This window comes from Odontesthes bonariensis, chromosome 8, assembly GCF_027942865.1.
Source record: "Odontesthes bonariensis isolate fOdoBon6 chromosome 8, fOdoBon6.hap1, whole genome shotgun sequence".
NCBI classification, from domain to species: domain Eukaryota; kingdom Metazoa; phylum Chordata; class Actinopteri; order Atheriniformes; family Atherinopsidae; genus Odontesthes; species Odontesthes bonariensis.
In genome coordinates, this window is record NC_134513.1 from 35140111 (window position 1) to 35155188 (window position 15078).

General features: G+C 41.7%; 1 protein-coding gene across 1 annotated transcript in view; it reads right to left on the reverse strand.

Annotated features, from left to right (window-relative positions):
• LOC142385725 (leucine-rich repeat-containing G-protein coupled receptor 5-like) overlaps positions 1–15078 on the reverse strand; it is a 56531-nt gene that overhangs the window by 16309 nt on the left and 25144 nt on the right. The window contains exons 7-10 of the mRNA XM_075472437.1: positions 4247–4315; positions 3931–4002; positions 3271–3342; positions 508–576 (exon numbers count right to left, since the gene is read on the reverse strand). Coding sequence (XP_075328552.1) covers positions 508–576; positions 3271–3342; positions 3931–4002; positions 4247–4315 — 282 coding nt within the window. The remainder of the gene's footprint in view (positions 1–507; positions 577–3270; positions 3343–3930; positions 4003–4246; positions 4316–15078) is intronic.

Here is a 15078-nt window from a genome sequence, read left to right on the forward strand (position 1 = left end):
CTAAACATTAATACGGGAATGTGTGATTAAAAGAACGGCAGTTATGTGCAGAATTTGAGGTCACTGGATGAAACAGGATGTCAGGGCGTGTAACGCTGGGAGGGTCATTTTAAAAGCAGCGAGTGGAAGAATGTGGGGCGGTTTGTTTGGTCGGAGTTTTTATTTCCACCTACTGGTTCAGCGTGAGGTTACTGTTGAGCACACACACTGCCTTCAGAAATAAGTTTAAATGGAAAAATACAGGAAAATAAACAGAGGAGAAGGTGTTTATTATGACATGGAAATCTGGGTCACAACAAGGAGAAAGAAGGGTTTTAATTTCAGGCTGAGCTGCAGAAAAACAAAGTTACAGCCTGTCAGATAGAATAATAACTGCAGCGTATTAATAACAGCAGCCTGATTTGAGGTTCAGCTCTCAAAACACACACTGATGTTGGCTACAACAGCAAACATGCTCAGATATGAAGCATTCCTCTGTGTGTGTGTGTGTGTGTGTGTGTGTCTTACAGACTCTCCAGACTTTTGGTTCCTGTCAGATCTGGAAACTCGGTGAGTTCTGCAGCTCCATTCAGAGATCTGAGAGAAACACAAGACAGAGTTCAAGCCGAGAAAAGCAGATTTATGTGGAGGAAACAGAAAATATTCTGCCTGGTTGCATTCTTCGTGTAATTAGCACCTGATTTAACAAGGATCAGGCTAAATACCAAGTACCCTCGCACTGACCTTTAGTTTCCATCTATGAGAGAAAGCAACCTGAGACTCAGTGGACTAATGCTGCCACACGGTAATATATCACTTATAGAATCACTTTGCATCATTTTTGTAATCAATAAAAATAAATGCTTTTTTAAAGGATACTTTCTGGCCGACTGATCTAAGAGCCCTCAAAAGTCTACACGTTAAATATAAAAGATAACTCAGAGGCACTCGCCTGCAGAAACATCTTTAAATGCCTTTATTTTCATGGCACACTTATAGTTATAGTGACGTTTAAAACCCCAAAGTGTTTCGGCCCACTAGCCTTCCTCTGGTAGTCAAAAGGATTTAACGTAATTCCAAGTGTCTTCATACTGGAATTCCACCAATAGGAATTCTCCGTCTATAATGGGACTTTCTGTCAGCAGTACTACTCACACAGGAAACTCGGAAAAAAACTACTGAAAACTAAATTTATGGATGCCTAAATACCAGGGGAGATGGCGTCACTTGACCCACAACAGCACATATACACAGTTAAATCCAGCTCCTCATCCAGGCCTGGATATTTAGTTGCCTGTAACTTAAAAACCCAAAAAAGCCTCCGTCTGGTTTTAAAACACTTTGGTGTGTTAAACGTCACTCTGACGTCTAAGGGAGAGTTCCTTGGAGTTGTTTTGATATTGTATAGAAGTCTGTTGGAAAATGAAGATTTGAGCGAGTTGATGATCTAAGTGAGTATTTTCACAATCTAACTGATGCAGCATGATGCTAATTTTATGACTCATGGTCCGTTTAGGGAAAAGCAGATGAAACAGCAGGGTGCGCATTAGGAGGAGGGCGCAGCCGTCGGCATGTTTAGTCTCCTCAGTTATCAGATCCACTGCTCGCTGGTGACCACTTTAAATAAATCATATCTAGTGCTGACTGCGAGAGAAGGGAATCTGTGAATCTGCTGTGAATCCAGACCACTGCCCAAAGACTTTTTAAATCCGACTGATTCTTTTAACTCGACTCAGTCGGTGTCGGGCTCGACACATCCCTGGACCCGGTGCTGTCCTTTGGTCTTAATGCAAATATGAGTGAGATCTGCGGAACACACTTTTCTGACCACTTTGCTGGACTGTTCACAGGGTGTGGTCAGTCCTTGCGCTGTTCAGCTTCCCTGTTCTCTGGCGCTTTCAGTGAAACGTATCGTTATGATTTACAAAACTCCTGACTTTAATGGAACTTGTATGGAGGTTTTGGACTCAGTAGCCCCATTTAGGCTGAAGCGCATAAAACCCATGGCACAACCTTGGTTAAAGGAGCGTATGTGTGAACTCAGGCGCGCTGAGCGCCGGTGGAAGAAAGACCTTCTTGCTGAAGACTCGCTGAATATCAGAGAGCAGTTACAGCTGCAAAATGTAGCTTTCTGCCAAATCTTGTCTCTTCAAATGCTTTTTAGTACGTTGAAATCTCTTTTTTAAGTCCGTGTGACAGAAGCACTGCTTTGCCTTCATCCAACTTCTGTGAAGACTTCCTGACATTTTTCAGAAACAACATTTCTGATCTTAGATTGTCTCCTTTATCTATTGTGGATCCAGTGGCTCCATCAGTCTGCCATGCTGCCTTTGAATGCTTTCATCCTGTGTCTCTAAGTGACTCAAATTGTTAAACAGTTAAAGCCTTCTTCGTGCCCATCAGGCATCATTCCTAGTCGTTTGTTTATAGATGTTTTTGATTGTATTGGTCCCTGCATTGTGCAAATGGTGGATGCTTCTCTGATGGCTGGCTGTTTTCCCACTGCTCTGAAACATGCTGAGGTCCTACTGCTCTGAGTGCTGTCATCAAGGCCAGCTTTTCCAGCTGAGGACTCTTGCAAAGATTCAAACTTATCTTCCTCGGGCTGACTTTGAAAGAGCAATCCCCGCATTTATAACATCGCGTTTGGATTACTGTAATTCTTGGTATCTAGCGTTGGACCAGGGTTCTCTGCAGCATCTACAGAGCGTCCAAAACGCTGCAGCCCACCTGCTGACCAGAACAAAGAGGCATGAATCCATCACCCCAGTCTTGTGCACCCTTCATTGGCTCCCTGTCGGCTTTCGGGTGAAATTTAAGGTTTTATTGATTGTTTTTAAGTGTTTAAACTCTCTGGGCCATCTTATTTAAGTGAGCTGTTGCAGCCCTACACTCATCCCAGAGCCCTGAGGTCAGCTGACCAGCTCCTGTTGGCTGTTCCCAAAGCTAAAGACCAGTGGTGATGGAGGTGATGGAGCCTTCTCTGTGGAACAGCCTCCCGTCGTCTGTCAGCTCCCCTCAGTCCTCAGATCAGTTCAAATCCAGACTGAAAATGTATCTCTTTTCTCTGGCTGAAATGGAGTTTACCTTGGCTTGCTACTTTTATTGTTACTTTATTGCTAATTTTATTACAAATTTTATTTGATCTGTGATGCAGTTATTCTAATTGCTATTTTATTGATGACTTTCTTAATGTGTGATGCAGTTGCTATTGTGAAGCACTTTGGTCAGCTGAGGTTGTTTTAATGTGCGATATAAATACATTTTGAATTGAATTGAAATGTTCCTCACAGCGTCCGGAGCTCCGGGAGGTTCTGAAAGGCAGAGGGTCCCACAAACTGGATCGGATTGTCATAAAAAAATCTGCGAAGCACAAACAGAAACATGTTCATCATCTCAAACAGCAACACACTCTTTGGTTCACTGGGTTTTTACTGTGTTAGCTTTAAAAAAGTAAAACCACACCTTAAGAACTACATTTTATTGCTTTTTTTTTTTAATTGTCAAAGGTCCATCACACCAAAAACCGACTGAATTTCTGTTTACTGAACTCTGAAATGTATCTGTGAATGAGATCGACCTTTCTTTACATTTAGTGGACAAACCTTTGCTCTATTATCACAAGACATAATGTGTTAACTTCTTGGCAAATTATTAGTTTTAAGCAACAAAAATATAAAACTGGAGGTTTCTGAATGAATCTTCTAACCCGGCTGCTGGTTTTATTTTTAAAAGGGCACATGAAGGAATGCATAAAGATAAATACTCCTTTCATCACTAAAAAGAACAAGAAGTTTTCAACCCGGATTAATACCAAGATGCTTAAAAAACTTAGTAATTCATACTTTCAGTTTAAGCCATCAGTGATGGTTCTGTCATGTCGACTTGACAAGTTATTCAGCAACAAGGATTAAATAACCGCCTGAGGTCAGTTGGATCTGTGGTACCTACATGGTGATCAGTGATGGGTTCCCAATGAAGGCGTGCTCTGGAATAGACTGGATGCTGTTGCTGTGGAAACCGCTGCACAGGGAGATAAAAGAAAAAGAGTTTTCTCCGCTTCCTTTGGTTCCTTCCTTACCGATTCCTTGCTGTAAACTCCCTACTTCCTTTAAAGAGAAGCTTCCCTATGCTACGGTATAAAATGGGGCCCATTCTTTTGAATATGTGACCAACGTTACTGATTTAAACACAGTTTCTAAAGTGATTTCACTACAGGAGAACCTGAGCTGGTCCTGTCTGCTGGGAAGAAACAGTTCACACTCACAGCTCCTTGAGGTGGCTGAGCGAGCGGATGGCCGTGGGAAACTCAACCAGGTTGTTGTAGTTCAAATCCCTGAGGGAGAAAAGAGAAGGTTTTCATTGCACACTTCTTTCTGCAGCACCCCCTGGTGTGTGGAGGCTGGCGTTCACCTGTTTCTCATCTTTTTCCACAGCGGGGGCATCAGACATATGTGTCTGTTATTTATACTGGGACTGGACTGTTGTAGACTGGGATTACTGGCCTGTATTGGGTGTGTCAGATGCATACTGAGGATGTACAGGGAGATTAACGTTCCGAACTCCAACCGATGTGAGAATATCAGGTCTAATCTGTCATGTCAGCTCTATCGGCTTTACATCGGGGTCAATATTCAAACAGGACTAGGCTGCTCTAAAGTAGGAATACTGGCTCTGCTGGGATTCAGTCTGGATTCAGACATTAATCTAACTGAAAGTGAACATCGTGTCTGAATAAGCAATCTGGTGTTTTTTTATGTAACAGACTGGGAAAACTGTTTGAATAGTAACATTTAAGTTTCACTTTGAACAGAAATCTGAGCTGCTGCAGTCTGCAGACCAGTCAAGTCAGATTTATTTGTAGCACATTTCATGTACAAAACAATTCAAAGTGCTTCACATAAAATAAAAGCATTGCAGCGGGGAGTGGAAGAAGCATTAAAAATACGTAAAAGAATATAAAGAGAAACAAATTAAATAATTAAAATGAATTAAAATTATAAAAAACAAGCAACAGTCCAGATAAATTCAAATATATTGTGCAGATTTCATGCATAGACACATGAGAGAAGAAATGTTTTTAACCTGGATTTAAAAATGTCTACATTTGGTGAAAGTTTAATCTCCACTGGCAGTTTGTTCCACTTGTTTGCAGCATAACAGCTAAATGCTGCTTCTCCATGTTTAGTCTGGACTCAAACAGACTAACAGACATTCAGTGGGTTTTAATTTGTCATATCGTCTGATTTTCATGGGGAATCGGATAGATTGCATTGTTTCATTTCATCAGGTCATATCAGGTAATTATAACTATAAAATGCCCCCACTGATGATAAAAATTTAAATCTACAAAAACAATGAAATCATTTTAAACAGTAAAATTATTCTCATAAATCAGGACATGTATGAAAAGGGTCAGCGGATAACATCAAAGAAAGAAACTCTTAAATTAACCTGATTACAAACTAAATAAAACACTTTGGAAATAAGTGTGCAGATAAGCTACAGCTTGTTCAGTTCTGCGATAGCCTAAAAGTCCCCGAACAAACTGTGGGAGTCATCATTTCAAATGTATGACTCCCACAGATGTCTGGGGAAAGCTGTAGCTCATCAGTCACATGACTAGACTGAAGGAGTTCTTCTCTTTTAAAGATGTTTGACCAAAAAAAGTCAGGACAGAAATCATTATGGTCATTATGGTGTAATCAGATGCTGGAGAGCCTTTTTACACACAATATGCTTCAAAGTTAAGTTGAATGTCCTCGGAAATTTGAAGTCTGCACAAACCCAATAGTTTTGACCTTATCTCACAGTTTTATCACATATTTTTAGTTTCTAATGTATTTAAGTGGAGGTAAGACACCACTGTACAAACTGACCAATCACTGGGCCGAGACTAAAAATATCCGAATCATCTTCATGTTTAATGATGGTCCTGTTGACATATCTGCTCTGGCACACATTTGTATTCTGAGTGAACAATAATGGTGACAGCACACACCCTTCAGCTGATAATAGCTCCGAGGTCTTTACAACACAGACCCTAAACAGATAAACTGCTGGTATGTTCAACAGAGCACCGATAATGATTACATAAACTGTTTATCCTGTGAAACATTCAAGAAGCTTTTCTGTTATAGTAGAACACTGCTGCTCCGCCCATCACTGTCGGGGGGTACGTCTGAATGAAGGGACCACGATGCCGCTCATCATTTTTATTGACATTTAAAGCCATTAATGTCAAATACCTTATGTTTGGAAAAGGCTCAATACAGCACAAATGTACAGTGGCATTGTGATTTAGAATTTTGCCCCCAATCTGTCCCCCAATTCTAGGTTCAGAATAGAAGCATTATTAGAAAAGGAGTAATGATGTGCTCTGCAATGATCATTTCAGTCTGATATTGGGTCTTGTTCAAAGGTTCCTGGATTCATTTCAGAGGTTTTGGGGCTTTAAACATCCAAAAGAATCGTCTCAAGAGAACAATGATGGCTCTCAAAGCCTTGGCCTTGTGTTGGGTTTTTCATGAGTAAAAGCCAACTGACATGTAGCATCGACAACCATGTTATTTAGCTAAAGAGCAGCACGAGCACAATGAAAAGCCAAAGATGTGTTGAAATCATGAGAATGTCCTTAAAAGTGGTGTCCATCCATCCATATCTGGGCCAGAACTCCCCTCCCCCAGCCTCCTCCTCCTGCTCTTCTGCGAGGTGTTGGGGTTGGTCCATTGAGCTCCGGCTCTACCCCATGGCCTCCTCCTCTCAGTGGGACAACACCTCCCCTGAGAGGCATCCAACCACCTGACCCACAAAAACACCTCAACTGGCTCCTTTTGATGTGGATTACTGAGCTCCTCAGCCTATCCACAAGAGCGAACCGAGACACTCTTTGGAAGAAGTTCATTTTGACTGCCTATATTCACGACCTTCTTCTGTTGGTTAGTGCCCACAGGTCATGGCTGGTGAGGATCAGCAGGTGATGAGGTTGGGACATATTGGCTGTGTTTGAAACTGCATACTACATATTACATACTTGCATTTGGCATACTTCCATACTGCATACTCATCGATCAGACAGTATGCAGAGCGTTTACCCACAATGCATTTCGCTCCTGCCCGAGCCGAAATCAGCCGGCCTGAAGCTGATTTCCCTTAAGCTCTAAACTTTATAAACTTTAGCAACATTTAAAACATTTTCAGGCGAGAAAGTAGTTGTTTAGATCCCCAACGTGTTGAAAATCTGACAAAATACCGGCTATTTACAATTTTGTTCCCACGAATTCGGCGCTACTAAAGCTAGCCGCAGTGAGCTAACGCACTTCCGGTTATTTTCTCAAAATAAAATACCCGTTACCTTTTATCATAGGGAAAGCATTACGATACAATTGGTGCTTTTGTTTTGAGAGGAAATGACGATCGACGACGTCACGTTACTTTGCATCCTGGGTAGTTTGAGTAGGAGTAGTAACCTCATGATGCATACCCAACATGCATACCCCACAATCTAGTATGCATCTGGGAACTTCTCGCTTACTCAAATCGCATATTGACTCAAAAAGTTAGTATGAGTAGTAGGAGTAGTAGGAGAAGTATGCGGTTTCGAACACAGCCACTGACTACGAAGTCCAAAGCTTTAGCTTTAGAAAGTACTGTGTCCTCGTTACTGCCCCAATCTACCTCTCAATACATTCTACACCCACTCATGAACAACACCCCTTAAACTCATCAGCTGAGACAGCGACTTTCTCCCGATCTGGAGACCATGGCCTCCAACTCTGAGGTGACTCTGAGGTGCATCCCAGCTGCAAACAGAGCCTGTTGAGGTCTCCTCTCAGAGAAGCAACCAGGACCACAGATTATGATCAGAGTAATCAGGTTATATAGGGACCAGGTGGTCTGTGAGAAGGGGCCTGATACCTCACAGGTGATAAGCCTACTCAAAGTCTACAAAACACATGAAAACCGGTGGTTCAGAATTAAAACCACTGATGGATAATGCAGAAATCTCAAATTATAGCAACATGACCGCTGCTTCTCTCATTGAAAATGATGTCAAGTCAAGCAGTATATTTAAAAGAATCATCCCATTGTTTAAAAAAAATGGAATTATTTGTTTGTATGCTTTAGTTTATCTTGTGACTTACAGTGGGTGGAAAAATGCGTCACAGGGGCGTAACGTTCTGGCATCCTCGTCTTTTTCAGCTGGAATAATTGGCTCCATAACTCTGAATTCAAAGTCATTAGAAGATTAGATGGCAAATTCCAGGTCTCTTGATTACAAATGTTTAAATGTGTACTGGGAACAGGCAGAGTGGGAATACTGGGTTGGGATATTGTGCAATATCCTCGGCCCTCTGCTGTTGTAAACTGTAGATTAAGTTGTATATTGTGCTGTTATGTCTTCTCAAAAGAGAGACAATAAAGACTAATCTTATCTTCATCTTATTTACGACCTCTGAACTGGGAATGATCTACTCCATGCAGCTAATACCAAATCTGCACAAGGAATGTGAGTTTCAGACTTGTAAATAAAATCTGAGCTCTGGATGCTCTGAACGGCAGAATAAAACTGGGAATGGAATAAGATCTGAAATATCAGGTAAAGACTGGAGATGCCACCTCTGGACTCCACAGGGATTGTTCTCTCTGGTCACATCTTTCTGCTAGTATCAGTAAACTCCAGACTGGTACCGGAGCTCCATGATGGGAATGACAGCTCAGGGTTTCCGGTGTCATGGAATGGCCGGCTTTAAAAGGCTGTGGGAACGCCGGCTTCAGACTGGCAAAGTTTCATGTAAATGTTTGCGTTTCATGCTTCATGCTCAGCTTTAATCTTTCTTTTTTTGTCCTTTAAGTTTATTAAAAAAACATTTAACATGGCCTCCTCCTTTCTTCCTTTTCTTTCATCACCAGTTGAGACTAGAGCATTCCTCAAGTCCACACATGGCTTCAATTAGGTCCTCTCATCCATCTCTGGGATGCAGGTGGCTACAACACACACACACACATGCACGCACAAATACGCTGTGTGTGGAATGAAGTTGCCACATTGTGAAAATACCATTAAATTGAAATTGCTTCAGTCTGTGTGTGTTCAGACAATGATCGGTAACAACAATAGCTGCTGCGCCTTCTTTCCAAATCCTTATTTATGGAGTTTGGGAGGTTGTTATTGGATGAGAGCTGGATAAGAGGTTTTATCTGAGAGTTCAGAGAGGGTCCACAGAAATGGGATTATTCTTTGTAATTCTGGTGATTTCTCTCAGACAATGTGAGTGTTTCCATTCACCTGGATTTGTTTTATTATGAGAAAAAAACATTGTTAGTTTGCTGTACAAAAAAAATGAAATATGTACAGTTCCCCTCAAAAGTCCTGATCCAGGCCTCATTTCTTCTCATGTTTCCCTCCAAGCAGCCAGACTTTCCTCTAATCTTTTAAAGAGGTCTTGAGCAACAGTTCTCCAGCTTTCTGAAGCGCTTTCAGAGTTTTTCTTTGGACATTTTCTGCTTCTTCCCTCATCTTCAGCCCAGTCCTTGTACTTTGGATCTTAAGGCACTTTGTTCCCAGCAGCCTGTCACAGAGACACATCATTTCTTTAGCTGCATGTGTGAAAAACAGCAAAGATAACACAGTCTGACAGACAGAAAACAGGATTTCTGCAGCAACAAGGTGATTCCCAAAGAGCTGTTAGCTGAAAACTTGGCATATCTCAGCATGGTGTGCAGTGTGTCCTTAAAACATTTGAGGAAACTGGACAAGTGGAGGACAAAAGAAGAAGTGTCAGGCCTAAAGAACTATCTACAACAGATGAACAGGATCTGAAAGTGATGTCCTTAAGAAAGAGGAAAAAATCCAGCAAAGACCTGACACAGGAGCTGAGAGATGCATCTGGACCTTCAGCTGATCCATCTGCTGTTGGCCCAAGCCTCATCAGAAATGGGCTCCATGGAAGGGTGGCTGTCAAGAAGCCGTTCTTAAGGAAGGGAAACAGGGAGAAAAGGCTGAGCTGTGCCAAAGGACACAAGAAGTGGGCTGAAAATCAGTGGCAGCAGGTCTGATGGAGGGATGAATCCTCCCCAGAGCCCGGAGCTCAACATTACTGAAGCAGTGTGGGATCATGTTGGCAGAGAACGGAACAAAAGGCAGCCCACATCCAAAGAAGAGCTTTGGGATGTCCTTCAAGAAGCCTGGAGAACTATTCCTGAAGACTCCTTAAAGAGAGGACAGAAAGCTCGTCTGAGAGGGTTCAGCCTGTGTTGGAGGAGAAAGGAGCTCAGAGCAGATATTCACTTTAAAGCTGCTCAGAACTGAACTAACTCTGCTTCTGCCTCATATTCTGGGTTTATATTCATGTTTAACCAAGATTCAGTAAGTCCCTGTATCTATTTCCTGTTTTCCTGAAAACACAAACAGAAATGAGGGCTGGATTAAGACTTTTACACATTGCTACATTTCCTTCACGTTTGTTTTTGTTTTTTAAAATCTTCATTTCCAAAGTTGTTTCCATTCCCATCAATGAGAATCAAGTCTTCTTTGTTTTTTTTTTTGTTTTTTTGGGGGGGACTCTTTTTTCATTTACTGGAACCAGAAAATCCCAACTGGGCCAACACTGATGGGGCCAACGTGAAGCTGAGGTTTGCAAACATCCGAAGCGGTGAGAATATGTCCTTTCAGAATCCGGATGCCTTTTAAGGCTGAACTGAACTGGTTGAATGAATAATTTTCTCTGTTTTTCTTTCCGTCTTCCTCGTCTCTTTCCGTTTGTGTTTGTAGTTTCAGATGAACGTGAGTCTCTGCTGTGGTTTATTATTGCTTATTGAACAGGTACACAGCCTCCCAACCCACAAACACATGCTGCCCCTGTGCGCGCGCACGTGAGTGCATACATAGTAATTATGATTAGCATACAGCCCAGGCCACACACAGTCAGCTCAACACACGCTTATACAGAGGTATTTCCAAATGAAGGCAGCGTATGTTTGTGTGTTTAAGCCTGCTTCTCTGGCTGACTGAGAAAACAGAAACATTTCTTTGCACACACTTTCCTCAGATTACACATGTAAATACACTAATTTAGCCAGACACACACACACTGCCTTCATTTAATATCTGTAAATGCTTCCTAAGAAAACCTGATCGCATGCTAACTGGTAAAGGAATAGCCCGCTTGTTTGTCCATATGAAGAGGATATCTTAGATTTGAAGGTGCTAAATCAATAGTGACAGTCTTAAGGCTCCTATAAACCAAACTGACTTTGGGAGCCAGCGTCTGGACAAACAAACGGCACTCAAACACACCACAAAGATCTCCTCCCAGCTAAAACGTGCCATCTAGATGGGCATAAGAACACGACTCACCAGCGTTTGAAAGGGAAAACCGGAAGAGCCAGAAGGGTCTGGTTGAACTGAACTCAGGAACCTTCTAAACTGAGGGAAGAGACCCAGAAGAACGTAAGTAGCAGCCATGATAAGAGCTGTTTGATCCTCTCAATGCTCAGGAAAGGAGCTCAAACACTTTCTCTCATTTCCCCTTCAGCACAGGATACACTGAAGCATCCTTTATGAGAGAAAGGAGCTGATTCCATCCTGCGATCCTTTCATATCAACGCTTGATTATTTTCATCTAGGAGGATAGCATTATCTGTAATATATGTGTGTAACAATGAGATAAGACTGCAATATATGAAGTATCTGCAGCACTTTTAATAGAATATTTATTGAACATCTGCAGTTTTAGGGCTGCAGACTCACATAACAGCCGAGTATCATGATGGTCGTCTTTTCCTAAGTCTTCAAGAATCTTTCCTGCCGCCTTTCCTGAACCCCACGATGCTTTCCATCGAGGTTAAGGATAAGACGATAGGAGGCCATTCTTTTGGTTATCTAACGGACCCTCTGAGTAGATAAAAAAAAAAAAACATGACGTTGTTGGAACATGAACATGTTTAGACAACATGTTGTATTCCGGTTTGCTCTGAGGCTCTCTATCACATCCAGACCCGGAATTCTACCTTCAGGAGAGTGTTTAAAGGCTTATAAATCATCTCTCTTCTTAACCAAAACCCATCTTTATCAGGAATATACTGACTCACCAATGATCTGGAAGTTTTATCATTCATTCATATGAATAAATTAGCCATAAAAAGTTGTTTTTTTTTCCCGGGGACCACATTTTGGCACAATACTGATAAATGAGCTCATATTAAATTCAGTGCTGTGACAATCTGTTCCACTGACCACTCTAAGCCAACCAAAACTAAAACTAATCAGGCAACAATGGCAGGAGGAGGCAAAAGGAGAGCAATCCTTACAAGACGGTGCTGCCATCCAAACACATTCTCTTTCATCCCATCATTTTCCTTTGGTCACAACAGAAGTTTGTGTGTAGTTCCAGGATATCTCTAATAACCATTTTGTTCTGGGAGTTTGACTGGCCACGCTTGGTGCGTGGGTTGTGAAAGAAGATAGGATGAGGTAAAGAAGAAGAATAACTACAAACCGCACCCAGAAGTTTAAATGAGGGATTCTCCAGCTGTGCTGAACAGCAAAGAAAAGTTATCTTTCACTGGCAGCCCTGAAGCCTGTTCAGCATGCCGAGGGCTGCGTCACACACGCTACAGACAGGAGACGGATGTCCACCAACGCTTCCCAACATGGCTGGCTTGGTGCACAAGGGCTTCCAAATGTTAAAGGTAGATTCATTAGAATCTAAAACAAAGGCAACATGTGGACTCATACAAAAGCAATCCCTCTCTGTCATCTCTTTAATCCAGAAGAATTGAAAGTTACTGTATTTCTCTGCAGAGATGCAGCATTCTGCTGGCATTTCCTTTGTTTCTTCTCATTTTGCTGTCTTTGTGAGTGTTTCTGGCGTTTGGGCAGAGGGTCAGTAGACACCAGCTAATGATAGAGTGCAGGTTGGCTCTTAATGTCCACATAATCAGGTACTAAAGACCCTAAAGACCATATAAGGATCAACACGACGGGTCACTGCTGTCTATTTCATTTAAGAGTTCATTCATTTGAGATAAGAAGCACAGCTCAGAGGAAGAAATGAAATGTTCTCTTCACAATTAAGAATGAACCACCATCTTCTGATCAGGATGATACAGGAATTCTTTGGACAAAAATAACTAATAGTTTCATGTATGCTGGAATAACTCAGAAGGGACCTGGAAATGATTATAATGAGGACTACTCAGTGGTTTTGTTGTTAGTTGGAAAAGGTGCTGATAAGAGCTGGAGGAGTGGGGAGTTTTTAGCCTAAATTCTCAGTAGTACTGGCATCCAGTCAGTTCATTGGTTCTGTTTACGTGTGAAACCGTCGTAGCTGACAATACTTTTGTTGTGACAGTTGGACTGAAGTGAGTTTCCCCTTGTGGGCTTGTTGTGGGTTTTCAGGTCCTCCTGGGTGTTGGGGAGTCTATGATCAGTCCGGTTTGGAACAAGAAGAGGCCAAAAAGCCTGAGCTTTTCAAACTTTAGATTATAAAGAATCCCCTCGAACCCGCGGACGCCTGTTAGGGATTCCAGTTGAGGAAAATCAGTCTGGGCTGATTATTACCTTCCAAAACGATGACCGTTTGCATGTGCTGCAGGTATCACTAACTTTGAAGTAAAATTCTGGCTAATTTAGCATCTGAGTAATGCATTCTGTGGAGGACTTAGCATTGGGCTAAGGCACATATGGAGGAAGAATGCAGATCCGTTCATTCCATGTTCAGGTCTTTTTTTTAGGAAGGCTGTCAATAAACACCTTTATAAAACAAATGACTTTTGTTTGGGGTCCATAGCAAAGTCATAGCAGTCCATCAGAGTTTCAGGGGGGTCAGTTTGGAAAGTGAGGAAACTGGCTTCTTTACAAAGTCTCTGATCTGCAAGAAGCATGATAAATTAGATTTAGATAACTGTTCTACATCACTGTGCAGCTATTCAACATCGATGGTGCCATTATTGAGCCAAGTTCTGAAGGAAAGGTTTATTGGTGAGATTTATGTGCGATGGTGTCAACATGCGAGGGCCATGCAGACAATATGAATAAACTTCATACATCACAAAAAGTGGTTGCAAAGTTCAGCAAACGCATGCTGGTATTTATGCTATTTTCATTAAATCACTAAGAATGTGTAAAATAACACCCCACAACAGCTTCAAGCAGACTTTAAGGTGGAATATTTTCTCCTGTTTGAAAGTGCATGAGCCAATGTGAATCAATTACCTTAAATATCAGCATGGCAACTCCGACTGTCCTGTTGGCTCTCTCTGGTTGAAACGTTTCAGTGATAACTGGATCTTTTAGTGCAGATATGGTTCTGAATTTCAGTCGGATTATGCAAAGTGATTTTGGCATCTGGAGGACCGTGTTGGAGCGACGCTCCAGTGCGTTCTGGCAGCGCTGCGGCTACGAGTTTCCCTAAAAGTAAGCTCAAACAGCAAATGGGAAAGCTTTTCTGTGGATCTAGAACTTGAGATTCCAATTTATTTCCAACTCCGCAGGTACATCAGAGCATCAATTCTCTGCAGCAATAAGAATAAATGACTGAGTTTCAAATGAAGCTTTTCAACTGCTTTATGTGATATTTGCGTAAAATGTTTGCCAAGCCAGAACTTTTAAAAATTCCTTTTTGTGTGCATTAACTCTTGCATCAAAACTCTGACGGATCCATCAACCTGTTTCAATCCACAACTGAAACATGTGCATTGATAACTACCACAGAATCTTTTCTTAACCTGCTCAATAAGAAATGTCCATGTAAATCTCGTAGATTTGGAGACACTTTCTTGCTGTCTATTTGTTGTATTTTGTTTGACCTAAGCCAACATTTTTTCCCATTTTTTTGCAGTGGATGCACAGAAATGAAACTGTTCCACAGCAATTTGAAGATGGTTTTCGAACAGAATTCCACCTGAGGAACCTCTATAAATGTGCATAGTAAAGCTCCCTCTCATCTGCTAACAGTTCCCGCTGACCTAAACTCAACCCTCACTGCTTCAACCCCTCCCCTCAAAAACACACACACACACACACACACACACACACACACACACACACACACACACACACACACACACACACACACACACACACACACACACACA